Consider the following 18222-nt stretch of genomic DNA (forward strand, 5'->3'; position numbering starts at 1 on the left):
ATAGAGCAAGACTGGAAGCACCAAGGACCTGAAGACTCAGACTTTCGTCCTCCCGCACAGGTACCAGCAGCGCCACAACCCATTATCCAGTGAATCCATAACTCCCAGGCTCGACCCAGACATCTATTGACCTCTGACTCACAGCCAGTAAAGACATGAATATCACTGCCAAGGTAAGTGAATCTCTCCACGACCTCAACATCCTCACCACAAACAGGCACAGACAGGACAGCAACATCCAAGATGTCATTGAAAACCTGGATCTTAGTTTTGACGCAGGAATCCTGTAATCCCAGCGGCTCCGACTCCTCATTCAGCACCTCGAGAGCCCCCAAATGGATATCTAAAGTCTCCGCAAGGATGACTGCATCATCTGCGAAATCAAGGTCAGAGATCTTGACATTCCCAAACGATGCACCACAACTTGACAAATCCAGTCCATACAAGTGCTGAAAAGTGTGGGGACCAGTACACGCCCCTGACGAACTCCAGTCACAACTGGAAATAAGTCAGAGATGGTACCACCACATCTCACAGCACTCTCAGTACCAGAGTAGAGTTCAGACATCAGATCGATCAGTTTTGGTGGGACTCCACGAAGACGAAGAATCCTCCAGAGGGCATCCCGATTCCTTGAATCGAACGCTTTGCAGAGATTAGCAAAGGATGCAAGCAGACCCTGCCGAAACTCTCGTCTTCGTTCGGTGAGGACCCGAAGAGCAAGGATGCGGTCAATCGTTGACCTCTTTGGTGTAAAGCCTGACTGCTCTGGACGCTGGTGCTCAAGGAGATTGTGGCGAACCCGATCAATAATTATCCGAGCAAAGATGATGCCCGTCACTGAGAGTAGCGTCACCCCTCGGTAGTTGTTGTAGTCTTGTCGATCACCCTTCCCTTTCCAGAGAGGGACAACAAGACCCCTCTTTCAGTCAGTTGGGATGATGCCTGTGTTCCAGGTGGAGCACAGAATTGCATGCAACGACGTGCAACAGAATTTCCACCAGCCTTGAGAAGTTCAGCATGGATGCCACAGATCCCTGAAGCTTCACCTCATTTCAACCGGTTCACCTTAGCCTGTGTTTCCACAAACGAAGGTGGACCACAGTTGATTGGAGGGTCAGCAACAGTGATTGTAACACCCCTGACGTCTAACTCGACAGCTGGTGGATCAGCCTGGTACAACCGCTCAAAGTTACCGGCCCAGCGGGCCTTCACTTCGGACTCCTCTGTCAAGAGCCTACCACTCTCTGCTCTAACTGCAGTACACCGAGGGATGAACACAATGCGCGAATTCCCCTGTAACCAAGACGAGAATCATTTGACCACAGGTGACACTCTACCCCTCACAGATTCCTCGCACATAGGCCTCCTTGTCCACCCTTAGCGCACGTGCAGTTTTACGCCTCAGCTCCCTGAACAGCTCACCTCTGCCATTCAGCCTGCTCCTGCAACTCTCCTCAATGGTATCCAGTGTCCCTTGAGAGACAAAATTCTTCTTTGCCCTTCGGTGAGTTCCAAGACATCCACCGGCAACATCAAGGATGGTGGTCTTGGAGGTAATCCATAACTCTTCAGGACCTTCCAAAGCACCCAGACACCCCAAATGTCCACTCAGCCTGTTCGCAAACTCCTCAGCTACCCTCTCATCCTTGAGCTTGCCAACATCCAGCCTAGGCTGGGATGGTACCATTCTCCTGGATTTAAGGTGCAACTTAAGAGTTGCTACAACAAGCCGGTGGTCAGTATTGAGGAACTGAGCACTCCGGTAGACCCTGCAGCTCTGGATCATCCTCCAGCGACCGTCAACGAGGACATGGTCAATCTCCTTTGCCACACCGCCAGCGTTGGAATACCAAGTCCAGCGATGAGCTTGTGGGTGCTGAAACCATGAACTGGCCACCCTAACTCCATGACTTCTTGCAAAGTCAAGGAACTTCGTGCAATTCAGGTTCACAGTTCCAGACCCATGGGGACCAACACACGTCTCCTAACAATCCCTATCAGTTCCAGTCGATGCATTTAAATCCCCCAAGACTGGAAGTGCATCTCGCCTTGGGCACTGATCAACCACAGACCCGAGCGTGGCGTAGAATGCATCCTTCCCGGTGAGATCACTCTCCTCAGTCGGAGCATAAACAGAGACCAGGGAAATGACACCCAAGGAGTGACGAATCCTTAGTCTCATAATATGCTCGTTGACCATTGACATAATATGCCCAAACCCACCTCCTTCAAATTATCTGCTTTCCTTCCTGAAAGTCCCTGTGGTGTCCATATTCTTTACCCAGTGTACCCCACCCCATCCCTTCCACAGATCTCCTCATATCTCTGTTCCCCACTGTTTTTTCCTTCCCTCTCTCACTCCTCTTGTCTCCTGCTCCTCTTGTACGTTCTGTGTGTTCGCTCTCATACAAGCCTCGATGGTGTACACACACAAAAAGATTTTTAAAAACCTACTCTCACGGACTAATTAAACTATACATTCGAAATATTATTTCAGTTTTCAGGATCAGATATCGTCCAGACTCTAAGTGTCAAAATCTATTGAGAAATCTGATAATTTAAAGAAATGACGAGTCTTCGAACTAAACTGATATACGTATTTACTTGAAACAAGCAAGGCTATGTTCTCTCCTCGTCTTGCGTACACAAGAAAATGTGAAATTTTCAAACCATTGAACTTATCTTTTTTCTACAGTTAGGAGAATTATATTGAGTGAACAAAAAATCTCGAATGTCCCAAAATTAACTGGCTTCATTGAGCTGTATGATTTAATGCATTCACTGCGAGACCTCGCACCCTGTCCGTAAGAGGGACTGCCTATCCAAAACATCTGCTGGATCTGTGTATTTTTTCGGAGGTTTCGTGAGGTGCTCTGCAGTGAATCAAAGCAAATCTGGTAAAAAAAAAATGACGAGAGCGACCGCTAGGTGGGGGAAGTTACGTTGTCTCCCACAAGACTCCTGGAATTGTAGGCCATCGCTCACGGATAATTCCGTGAGGCGGTGGGTCGCTTAACCCAATGGTTCTCAACCTGGGGGTCGCGAGATTGTTTTCGGGGGTCGCGGGAACGTTGTCAAAACAAATAAACAAACAAATATATAATAAAGAAATTCATAAATATTTTTTGAAAATGATTTTTCAATTAAATCTCCCATTCCAATGTTATAATGTATTCATTATGAAACAGATTTGAGCAGCAAGTGAAGTGTGTGTGTGTGTGTGTGTGTGTGTGTGTGTGTCTGTGTGTGTGTGTCTGTGTGTGTGTGTGTGTGTGTGTGTGTGTGTGTGTGTGTGTGTGTGTGTGTGTGTGTGTGTGTGTGTGTGAAAAAGAAGAAGAAGCACAGTGGCGGGTGCTGAAAGTGAATGTTAGCGCTAGCTCACTACTGCAAGGTGGCTAAATATGGATAGGTGGCTTGTCCAAAAACGTCTGCCAGCTCAAGATGTGGACCAAGACGACACATGTGAAGGTGGGCCAACTGTTACAAGTTCAACTGAAAAACGTAAGGCGCCGGTGGCAGATTTGGCCTCCAACAAGCGTCGGAAATATCAGACTGACTTTCTGCAGTACGGATTCACATGCCTAGCCAAAAATGAAGTGGAACATCCACAGTGTGTTCTGTGTTCAGAAGTGCTTGCTCACGAAAGCTTGAAACCAGTGATATTGAAGAGACATTTACAAACCAAACACCCATCCTACATTGACAAACCATTAGATTTTTTTTTTCGTCGTAAGGAGGGAGAACTACAGAGCCAAAAGACGACTGTACGTGAGCACTGTACAATCCCTGTCAAAGCCCTGTTGGCTTCATATGAAGTGGCATACCTGGTTGCTCAATCCAAAAAGTCCCGTAATATTGCAGAGAGCCTGATCCGCCCAGCAGCGATTGCAATGACCAGAGCTATGCATGGTGAAAAAATAGCTAGCACACTTGAGACTATTCCACTGTCTCATGACACAATGGCGAGGCGCATTGGTGAAATGGCCAACGACATGAAAGAGCAGCTCATTGAACGAGTGAAGAAAAGTGGAAGATTTTTCCCTCCAAATTGACGAAACAACGGATGTTTCCAGTGATACACAGTTGCTTGTTTTTGCAAGATACAGCTACGAGGGGAAAATGTACGAGGATATGTTGTTTTGCTCGACACTTGAAGGAACTTGCACTGGTCGTGACATTTTTAACAAACTGGACAGTAAAATGCGCGAGGAGGGGCTAAGTTGGGAAAATTGCATCTCTGTGTGTACAGATGGAGCTGGCGCCATGCAGGGGACAATCAGGGGACTGAAAGCTAAAGTTTTGGAAGTGGTAGTTTTGGTAGTTTTTGTTTTGTTTTTTTTGTATATTTTTGGTCAGTAATGCAAGGTTTGTGTACGTCTGGTAGCTGTCATGTGTGATAGTAACCTCTGTCTGCAGCAGAGGGTTGCTCAATCTTCCAGTCTGTGTCCCGTGCATAAATAGGCTACATACCGCTCTTTGCAATTACAGAAGCCTTTTTAATGAACGTGGCTGGCTGTTTTTACTGTATTATACATTAGAGTGTAAATTATTAATTTGTGATGCCAGTTTAGTTTAGTTTAGTTCTGTTTAGTTTTAACAGCTGGCAGTACCTAGGTGTTGACCAATGTGCTCCAGGCACTGGATTTTTTTATGCGCTCTGTGAAGTCACTGCAGTGTTTCAAGTGTGAGTCGGGAGGGGGGTGGCGAACCCCAACTTAAATTATTTGGGGGGTCGCGGCTCCAAAAGGTTGAGAACCACTGGCTTAACCCACCGTGGACGCCAATACCTCGACTGCGTAGCGTAGGGTCTTTTTGTCTGGAACCAATTTACCTAATTAACCATGCGGTGTCGTCTACCAGGGAACCACACCCTCGGTACACCTTGCCTGATCCGAATCACTCTACCAACTACCTTTCCGGATCGGATGCAGCCGAGCGGAACTACCAAGGATGTACCGGCAAGAATGAAAAAAATTATTGGGGATAAAGACACGGCTAAACTTAGATCCAAGCCATGCTGGACCAATGATGGAAAAGACAAAAACGAACTGGGAACATTTCTACAATAATTTATTTACAATAAAGCGAGGAAAAATATGTGGCACAGGAAACAGGTTTATTGGGAGTGTTATGCAGGGGAAAGAAAGAAAGAAGCATAGTGCGACAATTTACAGCAACTTACAAAAGAAGACACAGAGCAGACTTATGCGGGAATAAAACGGGCAAGATTTACAATGATCAAATAAAAACGCATGCAATTCTACTTAAAGACGGCGCCACACACTCAGACCCACACTCAGACGAAAATATACCCAGATGTATGGCAAAGACTTTTGTAGCCAGAGAGGGAGGTGAGCTGAGGTCGCAGTTCTTTCGGGTACCTGAACGTTGGAGGAAGGGATGCTCTGTCCACTGTCGCTCGCGTGGAGATCGTGTTTGCGAAGGAGCCCGGGTCGAGTAGAGCGGAGTCCGAGGCGGGGATCAGGGCTGCAGACAGGACCCTACGAGAGACCCGGTCGAGGTCTTCCCAGCTCTCGCACTCGAAACGAACGACCCCCAAAGAGCGCAACCACTCCACGACTTTCCTCCTTTATTTCGCTATCAGCCAACGAACTGTCTCACTCCAACGCTCCGCTCAAGACTCACTTTCCAGCTCACTCTCAGGACGAGTCACTTTCCAGCTCACCCCCTCACCCTCTCGGCACTCGACCTTGAGGATGATGTCATAATTTGTAGATCACCCTCAGCGGGGAGGGGCCTTGGTGAAGCCGACGTCACTTTTCGCCCTGATTGGACGGGGCTTCCATGGGGCCGCCCTTTCTGGTCGGCATTTCAGCTATACCGGGAAGCCCGCCCATTCCGCGTGTCTGGACTCACCACAAAAGGTACCACACAAAGATTCTGCCTCGGAAGCGAGTTGCCAGTTAGGCGAGTAGGCGGACACGCGCTTGTTCAGCCCATGCAAGAGTAGCAAGCGAGATGAATGTGCGAGCAGGCAGAGGGTACCGTGGGTCGTGGGTTGACCATGGGTTGTCGTGGATGGGATATAATGATTTATTAATCTAACTAAAAAAACATCGCAACGCATCCCAGTGTCCTCCCACTACACACAAGGAGGGATTCTGTCTACACATATACTAAACGGAATAACTGACTTCGGGACAATTCTATGTTTGTATGCATACTGTTCCTAGAACCGTAACATACATAAAATACATATGATAGGCCAGCATGGCTTAGAACATAAATTTTCCATGGAAAAGAATGAATAGTGATTTTCTTCATTTAAAAAAAATTTTTTAGACATTGATAAATTACGATGCCAGCTATATTTTAACTTTGTGGTTCATGTTGGTACTTTTAACGTCTTTCTCAAAGTATTAGCAATTAGTTGATGTGTTCAGAAATTCATCATTTTCTCAAACATTATTTTATTGTGCCTGATGATTCTCAATGAAACAATATATACATTTTTGTTGGAACAGAAACGAAGATTAGGACAGATTCTTGAAATAAATTCTAAACAATGCCAACACTCATCGATCAGAGCAAAATGCAAATGGCTGCGACTTCTGGTAAAACAAAGTACTTCCTTCCTGTCCACAAGGTTACTCCAGAAATCATGATGAAATTGTTCATAACAATAAGGGTCACCTAAGTGAATGCAATTTGACGCGTGAATCAATTAAAGCTACCTATTTGAAGTGTCCAGCAAGCATTTTTGGCATTAGGTAATCATCATTGACTACTGGTATGAAGTTTTTATGTTATGTTTGGTACCTCCTGGTGGCACTAATCACCCTTACTGGCCTATGGACTAAAACGCCACTATTGTTATCCACATAGAGATCTCCACCATGTGTGGTGTCTGTGTCAGCTCTGTTTGAGCAGTTTATGTGGGGTTGTACACTGCCCAAAAATGGAACACAGTTTAGTATAATCCATTTTTGTCAAATTTCAGCTTTTACATGAAATTTCATCTACAGTGTCTCCTCTATCTCTCCATTTTAGTCTCATCTCTCAGATTAGCATAGTTCCATAGATAGGTGGACTCAATAACACAGTAACGTCCGCATGAGATGGGTGTTTAACAAAAAAAGCACAGTATCTCAAAATCGTGAAATTGGGCATACTGTGTTCTAGCATTTTTGAGAAATACCTGCATCAGTAGATTCTCACACATTTTACAGAAGTTGTGTGCAGGCTTGCACATTTGTACTAAAGGACATGCTTAATCTGAGGCAGATATTAATTCCTTGACCTCTGCCACCCATACATCTACAAATGTCAGCATTGGGGAAGGTGTTGTGTTCTTATCCATACCAAGACATCATGTTGGTGTTCCAAAGGTGACTTTGACTTTGCAGACTTTGCGTATGCGGCTGTGACATGACACTCGTGACTTTGCAGCCATTGAGGTGTTTTAAATGTGCATTATTTCCTTTAAAGTGTATTATTTCAGACTTGAGGCCAGATATTAAAGTGATATTGTCAATCATGATTGCAGACAGCTTTCCATTTCCTTGCTGCAAAATTGTATCCATCTTTTTTTTCAGGAAAGAAAACTACGCTGAGTCTTGCCAGGGTATATAGATTATACTATATCTGAAAGCAGTGCAGACTCACTTGCTCGCCAACACATAACACCACTACAACAGCTTTTCGTGTTCTTTCGGGAACGTGTCAGTATGAGGAATATGCCACCTAATAAATTACCACATCATTGCGTAGTTGTCTGCAAAACATGTGTTCCTCCTGCATCTACAGTACTCCACTTGGACATACAAGTATGGCCCTTGACAACAACATGCAGACGCACAGACAGGGTGATTAATTACACAAATTATTAAGCACAGAATTAATTGGAATGGCACTCGGTAAACCGAAAACCTCTGCCAGGCTGAAGAGTTTACGTTTTGTGTCCTACTTATAGGCCGGATTTGGATCCGTACCTGAACCAAAATCGTATCTACTTATTCTTGTCACCTACCCAACTCGTCCACCAAGTTTGTGTGATCCGTCCACAACTTTTTGAGATATTGTGCTAAAAATCGTTTTTGGCCCCATCTCTGAATGGTCAAGAATCACTTTTTAAAATTGAAAAATTCTCAGATCCGGATCCGGATATTCACCACATCAAATAGATTCTCAGACACCCAACCTGTTCACCAAATTTCATCCGAATCCGTCCATAACTTTTTGAGATATCCTGCTCACTGACAGACAAACAACCAGGGGTGAAAACATAACCTCTGTCCATCTTTAGTGGCAGAAGTAATAATTTTCTCTGACTTGGACAAAATGTACAGGGCATCCACAAATTACTGTTCTGAATTAAAACCGTTATAAAAAAGTAATGAAATGGATACAGTGATGCAGTTTACTGCATGTGAAAGAACATTTCTCAAAGTTTTATTGCTGAGGTTTGTCACGATCACCATCCAAATCCGAATGAATTTATGGGGATTGTGTTCTAACGACTTACGAACACATTCAACATCCTTACCACTTTTGCTTGGCTGGCCTGCCCCCTTCCTCCACAAGATGCTACCAGTCTCCATAAGCTTCTTCAGCTACTAATGAATCTGTTTTTATTGATGGTGGCTCCCTTCCAAAAGTCACCCTGAACCTTTGTTGAACCTGTGTGGCTGATTTAATCTCTATAAACCAGGTAAAAGACTGCACCTTTTCTTGTAGGGGATCATTTATAGTAAATGCAATGTTGTGTTACAGGACACGTCTGGAAATATATATATATATTTTTTAAGTTGATAAAACCTAGAAACGTTCTTTCACATGCAGCAAACTGCCGTGACCACCCTTTGTATTCAAGGTAAATAATCTAACTTTTGGGAAATTGGACATAAAAATGTTATGTTGACTGTACATTCACCAGCTTTGTTGAAATGTGCTTCAGGCGCCTTGGGAGCTCTTTATTAAAGTTGCTCATTTTGCTCCTGTTATTCCACAATGTTAATTAAAATATAATGGATGTAAAGATTTTTTTTCTTCATTAGATGATTGACATTTGGAGACCTCAATGTTTGAACCTCAGTAGCACCTTCCAGTTTGTACCCTCGACATTTGCTTTAAAATACCATAAATGATCTCACTTAAAACCTACTTTCATATTAAAAACAGTGATCCACCACTCAGTTTATTTTATGACCGTTATTGGAGAACTTGTTCTGTCTGATAAGTTATTGGAAATTAAAAACTTTACCCTGACTGTCCTCTGTTGTATACTGCTTGTGACTTGAGTTTGCAACTATTCAGATTGTAAGATTTCACAAGTATGTGTAGTTTATAATGTTCACCCAAAAACATTTCGTCTTGATGTGATAATAGCAACACTAATCCACTTCATCACCCGCTTAGAAGTTGTCTTGATTATGAACTTTAGATGGACACTTTTATTTGTTTATTTTCTATTTTTTTTTCATGATCAGATCCTTCACAACCATATTTCATCAGTAGAGAAGCAGGCAACATGCCCAACTGGTTGTCCACTACTAATCTCGTGCAAGACCTTCCAACTGATTACTCTCATCCTTCCCAGGGAGAGAGATGGACACCAACTCTATAATTCACTCCTCAAGCTATCTCAACCAGGCATGTTATCTGCAATATTGCCACGCATGCATATTCTCATCGCTTTTGCATTCATCATCATTGAATTGGTCACTTGTTTTTATTCCAGCATTCAGCAGCTAATGCTAACCTAACCAATTTCCTATTATTCTGTCACTGTCTTCTTCCTAATTAATGTTCCCTCCCCCCCCTCCCCCCCAGATAACTATGATCAGGTGTACGCATTCTTGTACAACCCTAGAAGCAGCGAGACAGACCGGGCTGCTGGTTGGGACTTACTCTCGTCCCAGGATGATTACGAACGCATGGGGTTACCCAATGCTGCATGGCACTGCACCCATGTGAATTACAAGTACAAAGTAGGTGTGACACTTCCAAGTTGGTCTCACCAAGCTCTCACCAAGCTTGGCAATAGTAATGCTAAATCATTCTATGTGACTACTTGTCTTTTTTTGAGTATTTTAAAATTGCATATCCCATGGGCTATTTTTTTTCTACAAATATTCTTTGGTGAATTAACAATTTAATATTTCTGAATCTTAATTTATTTCATATGAGCTCGTTAACCCTCGAGCAAGCACGACAGCCATACTATACATCTTACCATGAATAATATTTCCAGGGCATTAATTTGTCAATGAAGAGAGGTCGAAGTACGACAGCAATATAAACAAAATTAGCATCCGTTGAAGACAAAGTCTTCGATATCCCCCGCCATAGTAAATGAGGATTAACAAACATATTCCCTAAAGGCCCTGTCACACCTTGATGATTTAGCCAGCGTATGCCTGACATATGCAAAATTTGGCTAAAACGCTGGCACACGTCGAATACGTTATGGGTAAGTTTGTATACGTTAAGAGCACGCTGGCATACGTCGTAGTACGCCGAGCTGTTAGACAAATTTTCCATGCTTGAAATTTTTCGACGTATGCCAGCGTATGACTCACTCGTTCCACATACGCTTGGCCATAAGTTGTAGGCACGTTACGCGATCGTTGACACGCGTCGACACACGTAACTTGTAAGTTACTCATAAGTCGAAACACGTCGAGGTAATGTTTAGCGTACCCGAAACTTATTTCTAACCTATGTCTATGAGTAACGTGTTGTAGGCACGTTACACGATCGTTGACACACATCGACACACGTTACTTGTAAGTTACTCATAAGTCAAAACACGTCAAGGTAATGGTTAGCGTCAGTGTTCCAGACTCCCTGTTTTGTTTTTTTCTTTGGCGTGACGGTGATGTTGACACTTTGATTTCTAGTGCAGTTATGATATAATATAATTAATAGGCTGCCGCTCAACGATTTAAATCATAACCGCACGAGAAATCGAAGTGTCAACATCACAGTCATACCGAAGAAAAAATAAAAACAATGTCACCCACAGGGTGACCTGTATCTTGCCAAAAGGTGACCACGTGTGACTTCGTTAAGGTCACACTGAGGTGAACAGAGCTGCTATCCACCAGGAGCGACTCCTTGAGGAATATCTGCCGACTAGAGATTCCGATGAGAATCGTTCTACAGAGTAACCATGAAAAATATGCTTTTGCCTCATAACGTCACCAAATGACGTCATAATGTCTCAAGCTTGACATATCTAGAAAGCACTCATCGAGGTGTTCAATTTGAGGTACTACACGATCTGGTTCCTAAAAATTGAAAATTTGACCTTGGGGTCAAATATGTTTGACCTCAGGCGCTAACCATGAAGGTCAAGGCCAATCGCCACCAAAAATTAATCAGCTGAGCGCCAGACCATGAACTATATTCCCATGAAGTTTGAAGACGATCCGATCGAAATTACTTAAAAAATAAGGGTTTCGTCGACTCCCCTGATTTGCGACAAAGTGACCTTGACCTTTGACCTTGACCTTCAAAAATTTGTGCACTGAAAGGGACCTCTATAGGCCTCTGATATGCAAAGTTACAAAAATTTCCAATGATAACTGTGCTCTGCAGAATTTTTTATACGTGATTACAGACAAACAAACAAAAAAATAAAAATAAAAAATAAAAAAACATACAAGCTGACTAACATATCTTGCAAAAACTTCGTTTTGGCAAGATAAAAAAAAAAATAGAACTGCCACTTTACAACTGCTGGCAGTGATGACCGGGTACCCGTATACAACGCCTTTGATACGACGTCAGACTTAAATGATGGTCGACAGGATGAGCGGTTCCGGAGAAAACGATATTTAATGTTATTCTTGAATCTGACGTGGCTGCCAAACCGTGTGACCTATCGATTAGAAATTAACAAACTTATATTCCCCACTCGTGTGCGATACGTATGTGAAGTTTCCCCTCGATCTGACCGGCCGTTCTGGAGAAGAAGATGTTCAAAGGTTTTAGGGTAAATTCGACGTGGCCGCCAAACCGTGTGACCTATCGATTAGAAATTAACAAACTTGTGAAAGGATGTCTTGGGGGAAGCGTACATGAATTTTTCCCTCAATCTGTCTGGCCGTTCTGGAGAAGAAGATTTTTTAAATTTATTAATTTTCAATCCCAGATGGCTGACGAACCATATGACCTATGACATCATAAGTTTACATCCTGCCTCCAATCCCATAGTGGAATGCGTGCGTGAAGTTTCGTGTTCATCGGATAAGGTGCGTTTTTCTATCCAAGATGGCTGCCAAACCCTGCGAATTGTGACGTCATAATTTTTAGCATGTCTTATTTTAGCACTTCATTATTTGCTCTTCTTCTTCATTTTTTTACTCTTCTTCATTTTTTTACTCTTCTTCATTTTATTACTCTTCTTCATTTTATTACTCTTCTTCTTCTTTTTATTACTCTTCTTCTTCATTTCATTACTCTTCCTCATTGATTACTCGTCTTCATTTTATTACTCTTCTTCTTTTTATTACTCTTCTTCTTCATTTTATTACTCTCCATTTTATTGCTCTTCTTTTTATTACTCTTCCTCTTCATATTTTTACTCTTCTTCTTCATTTTTTACTCTTCTGAAATGAATGTGAGAGAAAAACCTTCGGAGTATAAGGCTTTATTTCACTTGATTGAAGCCGTCTCTACAAACACAAAAGGAATACATGTGCAGTCAATCACCGCAAAGTATAACAACAATTAGCCAGCATAAGCACGGAGTCCGGTATACTCTCAATTCTCACCATTCAAGGAGCACCAAGTGAACCACCGCAGTTAATGACAATGCCCCAGGGACAATCCCACCGACCACGCGGCATCTCGGTTTTATCTGTCTCGTGTGCGAGCCACGCGTCACGTGATCGCGCGTCACTTCATCTTTTATTTCATCACATTCTCCCCATCTTTAATATGTAACTAGAGGTTCAACTAACGCACCATTATTACTTCAAAGCTATAGGAGCATACATTTCAAGCAGTGTGAACTATTTAATCTACAGAAGCATACATTTCAAGCAGTGAGGATTATTTTGAGTTATAGAAGCATAGTAAGGTGCCATCAAGGGATGCCAATAATCCCCTTTACAGATAGAGTCGTCGAGGGGGTTTTATCTGTCGGCCTCTCTGGGAGTAAATGGTGGTTTCACTTGAGGGAGGCATCCGATCCCCTTGGGGAGCCTCGATTCGTGCCGGGGATGACTCCCCGATCGCTCTCGGGTGGAATGCGGTAGCTTCGTCTACCTCAACCCCGACGCCACCATTCTCGGTTGGAGAAGTTCCTGAGGGAGAAACACCTGGGGAGGGAATGTCAGAGGGAGGAGTACCTGCGGGAGCCAGATGGCGAACCGACACAGTGGTCTCCCTGCCATCAGGAAGTCTAACATGAGCATACTCAGGATTAGCATCGATGAGTTCGACCTTCTCCACCATCGGTTCATACTTGCTTTGTCGTACCGGGCGCTTCATGGACACTGTACTCAGATAGGTTAGCCAGTTGGGCACCGATTGGCCGCCGGTATATCGTCATTGGTGAGTAAACATTCGTTCGTGCGGAGTAGCATTGATGGACGTACAGAAAAAAGAGCGTATGGAATGCAGGGCATCGGGAAGGGTAACCTCCCACCACTCGGGCCCCAGTCCTCTCGATCTCAGCACCAGGGTTACTGCTTTCCAAATGACTCCATTATACCGTTCCACCTGCCCATTACCCTGTGGGTTGTAACCCGTCGTTCGACTAGTTGCTATGCCGTGTTCATATAGGAACTGTTTGAGCTCGGCCGACATGAAACACGGTCCTCTGTCTGAATGTATGTACGAAGGTTTCCCAAACATGGCAAAGAGGTCAGAGAAACATTTCACGACAGTGCCCGAGGTCATATCCGAGCACGGGAATGCAAATGGGAACCTTGAGTATTCATCAACAACAGTGAGTATGTATCTGTTGTCTGTCTCAGTCGGCAGGGGCCCTTTGAAGTCGATATTTAGTCTCTCGAAGGGTGAAGTGGCCTTGATCAACCTGCCAGAAGCGGCGCCATAGAATCTGGGTTTTAGTTCAGCACAAACAGGGCAAGAAGCACTCACTTGTTTAATATCTTCGATAGAATAGGGAAGGTTTTGTCTACGCACAAAATGTGCCATTCTGGTTACCCCTGGGTGGCACAGAGACACATGAAGGTCTTGCAAAGCCCGACCGGATGTGGCCGAACAGTAGACCGAGAGAAGGTGTCTACAGCAGGGTTTTCCCTCCCGGGCCGATAAACAATGTCGTAACTATAACAAGATAGATCTATCCGCCATCTCATTATTTTCTCGTTCTTAATTTTCCCGTTATTTTTCCCATCAAACATGAAGGCAACGGATCGCTGGTCCGTGACGAGTGTGAAGTGGTTGCCCAGTAAATAATGTCTCCATTTACGTAGGGCTTCGACAATAGCGTACGCTTCCTTCTCTATCGCCGAGTGTCTCTGCTCGCTTCCAGAGAGAGTTCTCGAGAAGAACGCGACGGGTCGGCCGGACTGATTGAGCGTCGCGGCGATCGCGTGATCGGAAGCGTCCGTTTCCACCACGAACGGCACCGTGCTATCGATCGATAATACCACGGAATTACTGATATCATCTTTGAGGCTGTGGAAAGCTTTTACAACAGCGGCATCTAGCGGGAAGCTTTTGCAATGGACCAGGGGATGTATTTTCTCAGAATATTGGGGAATCCATTTAGCGTAGTAAGCGAACATCCCAATCAACCGGCGCAATGACTGCAGGTCATGAGGTGGCGGTAGCTCACGGAGCAGGCGCAATCGTTCAGGATCGGGCTTAATCGCGCCGTCGGCTATCGTGTAGCCGAGAAGATCAATTGACTTTGCCGAGAATACGCATTTGTCGTAGTTGAGTGTCAGATTATATTTTCTAGCAATGCTCAAGAATCTGTCCAGATTCGCATCATGTTCCCCCCGATCCTTACCGCACACCGTGACATTGTCCACGTAAACAAAAGTGTCTTTGAGGTTTTCATCCGAGATGATGTCGTCCATGACTCGTTGGAAGCGAGCTACTCTATTAGTGACACCGAACGGGATCCTCTTAAATTGATAGAGGCCTCTACCTGCCTCGAACGCGGTGTAAGGTTTGTCTTCCTCTCGAATGGGAATTTGATGATAGGCGCTTCGCAAATCGATGGTGCTGAATATTTTGTAGTTGGCCACGCGTTCGACCATCTCGTCTATGCGCGGCAAAGGGTAGGCATCGAGGTGGGTGAAGCGATTGACCGTTTGAGAGTAATCGACAACCATTCGTTTCTTATGGTTCTGGCTGGTGGTCACCAATACCTGCGCGCGCCATGGCGAATCGCTCGGTTCTATAATACCTTCTTCCAGTAATCGCTTAGTCTCAGAAGTGATGAAGTTCATATCGGCGGTGGTATATCGTCGCGATTTGATCGCTATCGGTTTACAGTCCGGCGACAAGTTAGCAAACAGCAGGGGGGACGATACCTCTGCGGTGGTCAGAGCATTTAGAATTAGACGAGGTTTGTTTCCTCCAAAGGGTATTTCGACACTCGTGTGCTGCTTGAGGACATTATGACCCAAAATTACATCTGCGCATAAATCACGAAGCACCAGTACCCTTACATCCCGATACGTGTACCCTTTTACGTCCAGCTCAACATTACAGTACCCTCGTACGCTGGACTGTTGTGATGTGGAGGCCATGCATACCGTATTGTCTGTCGGGTGGATCTTCCATTTCCTGTCTTTCGCTAGTGAGCTGTTGACGAAACTTTCAGAGCTACCGGTATCGATCAGCGCCTCGGCCATATGCCCGTTAATTCGTACGTTGATGATAACTTTGGGTAGATTTCCCGGTGAAGCTGCTGTTACTTTCTTTTGAGAGTAGAAGGCCGCAGAAGTGGGTTTATTTCTTCTAAGAGTAGATTTGCATACCCTGGCATAATGCCCTTTCTTGTCACAGTTCATACATGTGGCATCCCTGGCGGGGCATTTGCTACGAGGGTGTCTTTTATACCCACAAAAGAAACATTTACCAACCGAAGTGGTTGCCGAGGAGTTCGACGAGGTCTGGGTGTCCGATTCCTTGGGTTTATCTCCATCCTCAGTGTCGGAGGTATCCCGGGGAGTTCTTTGAGTTTCCGCTGTAGCAGCATTCATTAGCAACATCGGTGTCCCATATGACTCAGATTGCTGCTGGGCCGCGTCCATAGCTCGGGCCTGGTCGGCAACCGTTTCAACATTGGGTTGTGCTTTTTCCAGTAAGCGTTGCTGAATGGGGGCTGACCTGAGCCCCTGGATGAAAGCCTCTCGGGTCACTTCATCTCGATGTTCCTCGGCGGTTACAGCCCGGAAATTGCAGTCTTTGCCCAACTGCCTCAGAGCTTGCAGGTACTGATCGATTGTCTCACCGGCCTCTTGCCTGCGTGTGGTGAGAAGATGTCTTGTGTATACCTCGTTCTTGCGCTTCACGTAGAGCGCCCGCAGCACGTCGATCGCTGCGTCATAAGTGTTACACTCCGAGAAGAGCCTGAATACACTTGGCGAGACATGGTTTACAAGTGCGGCCAGTTTGTCGGCTCCCTCTTCAATGATGGTCAGATAGTGTGAGAAGGAGCGGTACCAATGGGACCACTTCATTTTCTAGTCGGTGGCGTTCGGGTCCGCATCGAACCTCTCCGGCTTGTAGATCTTGTCCATAGTCGGTTGAGGCAGCCGAAGGAATCAAGTGAAATAAATTGAAATGAATGTGAGAGAAAAACCTTCGGAGTATAAGGCTTTATTTCACTTGATTGAAGCCGTCTCTACAAACACAAAAGGAATACATGTGCAGTCAATCACCGCAAAGTATAACAACAATTAGCCAGCATAAGCACGGAGTCCGGTATACTCTCAATTCTCACCATTCAAGGAGCACCAAGTGAACCACCGCAGTTAATGACAATGCCCCAGGGACAATCCCACCGACCGCGTGGCATCTCGGTTTTATCTCTTATTTTTTATTCTTATTCTTCATTTTTTACTCTTCTTCTTCTTTTTTTACTCTTCTTCTTCATTTTTTTTACTCTTCTTCATCATTGTTTTACTCTTCTTCTTCATTGTTTTACTCTTCTTCTTCATTTTTTACTCTTCTTCTTCATTTTTTTATTCTTCTTCTTCTTCTTCATTTTTTAGTCTTCTTCTTCTTCATTTTTTACTCTTGTTCTTCATTATTTACTCTTGTTCTTCATTATTTACTCTTGTTCTTCATTATTTACTCTTGTTCTTCATTATTTACTCTTGTTCTTCATTATTTACTCTTCTTCTTCATTTTTTACTCTTCTTCATTTTATACTCCTTCATTTTTTACTCTTCTTCATTTTTTACTCTTCTAAATTAAAATTAAGAGAGCTCGGCGTTGTTGTTGTTGTTCTTCTTCTTCTTCTTCTTCTTCTTCTTCTTCTTCTGGTGAAGACAAATCCTTTAGGACTCGACTCTTTCATATACAGGATCCGGATCTCCTTAAATACTAAACACTTGTACACATCCTCGCATTGCGGGTGCCTTTTGAGAGCGTCTATCATGAACTTTTAAATATATTCGGACATTTGCTTTAAAGTTTCGAAAAGTTCACGTTACTATTTAAAGATTATTCTATTTAATGTATTGTAATTTCGTAAATACACTATTTTCTCGTCATGAACGACGATCGTCCATGACGAGTCTCGCTATTCGCTCCTTCAAGGCACGTGACGAAATATCGGAAGTTGTTTTTTTTTCTTTTCTTCTTCTTCTTGTTCTTGTTCTTCTTCTTCTGGTGAAGACAAAACCTTTAGGACGCGGCTCTTGGACACATTTGTCCTCGTTAACATATGTGCAGGCATGGGGCTAGATTATAGTAGCCAAGTCTTGCTTCGATATGTTATGTGGTTCCAGAGAAAACGTTATTTAATATAATTCTTGAATCCAACATGGCCGCCAAACCATGTGACCTATCAATTAGAAATTAACAAACTTGTGAAGGGATGTCTTGCAGAAAGTGTGTGTGAATTTTTGCCTCAATCTGTCTGGCTGTTCTGGAGAAGAAGATTTTCAAAATTTATTAATTTTTAATCCAAGATGGCAAACGAACCACGTGATCCATGACATCATAAATTTAAATTCTGCTTCCAATCGTGTAGTGGAACACGTTCGTGAAGTTTCGTCTTTATCGGACAAAGTGCGTCATTCTATCCAAGAC

General features: G+C 43.9%; 1 protein-coding gene across 1 annotated transcript in view; it reads left to right on the top strand.

Moving 5' to 3' along the window:
• Positions 1-18222, top strand: part of LOC147024797 (phosphatidylinositol-3,5-bisphosphate 3-phosphatase MTMR6-like) — a 97778-nt gene that overhangs the window by 15529 nt on the left and 64027 nt on the right. Inside the window, exons 4-5 of the mRNA XM_085885064.1 lie at positions 9453-9615; positions 9796-9953. Coding sequence (XP_085741190.1) covers positions 9453-9615; positions 9796-9953 — 321 coding nt within the window. The remainder of the gene's footprint in view (positions 1-9452; positions 9616-9795; positions 9954-18222) is intronic.

The sequence above is a fragment of the Eptatretus burgeri genome, chromosome 6 (genome assembly GCF_056783735.1).
Source record: "Eptatretus burgeri isolate ZD-2024b chromosome 6, Ebu_testis_v1, whole genome shotgun sequence".
Taxonomy (NCBI): Eukaryota; Metazoa; Chordata; class Myxini; order Myxiniformes; family Myxinidae; genus Eptatretus; species Eptatretus burgeri.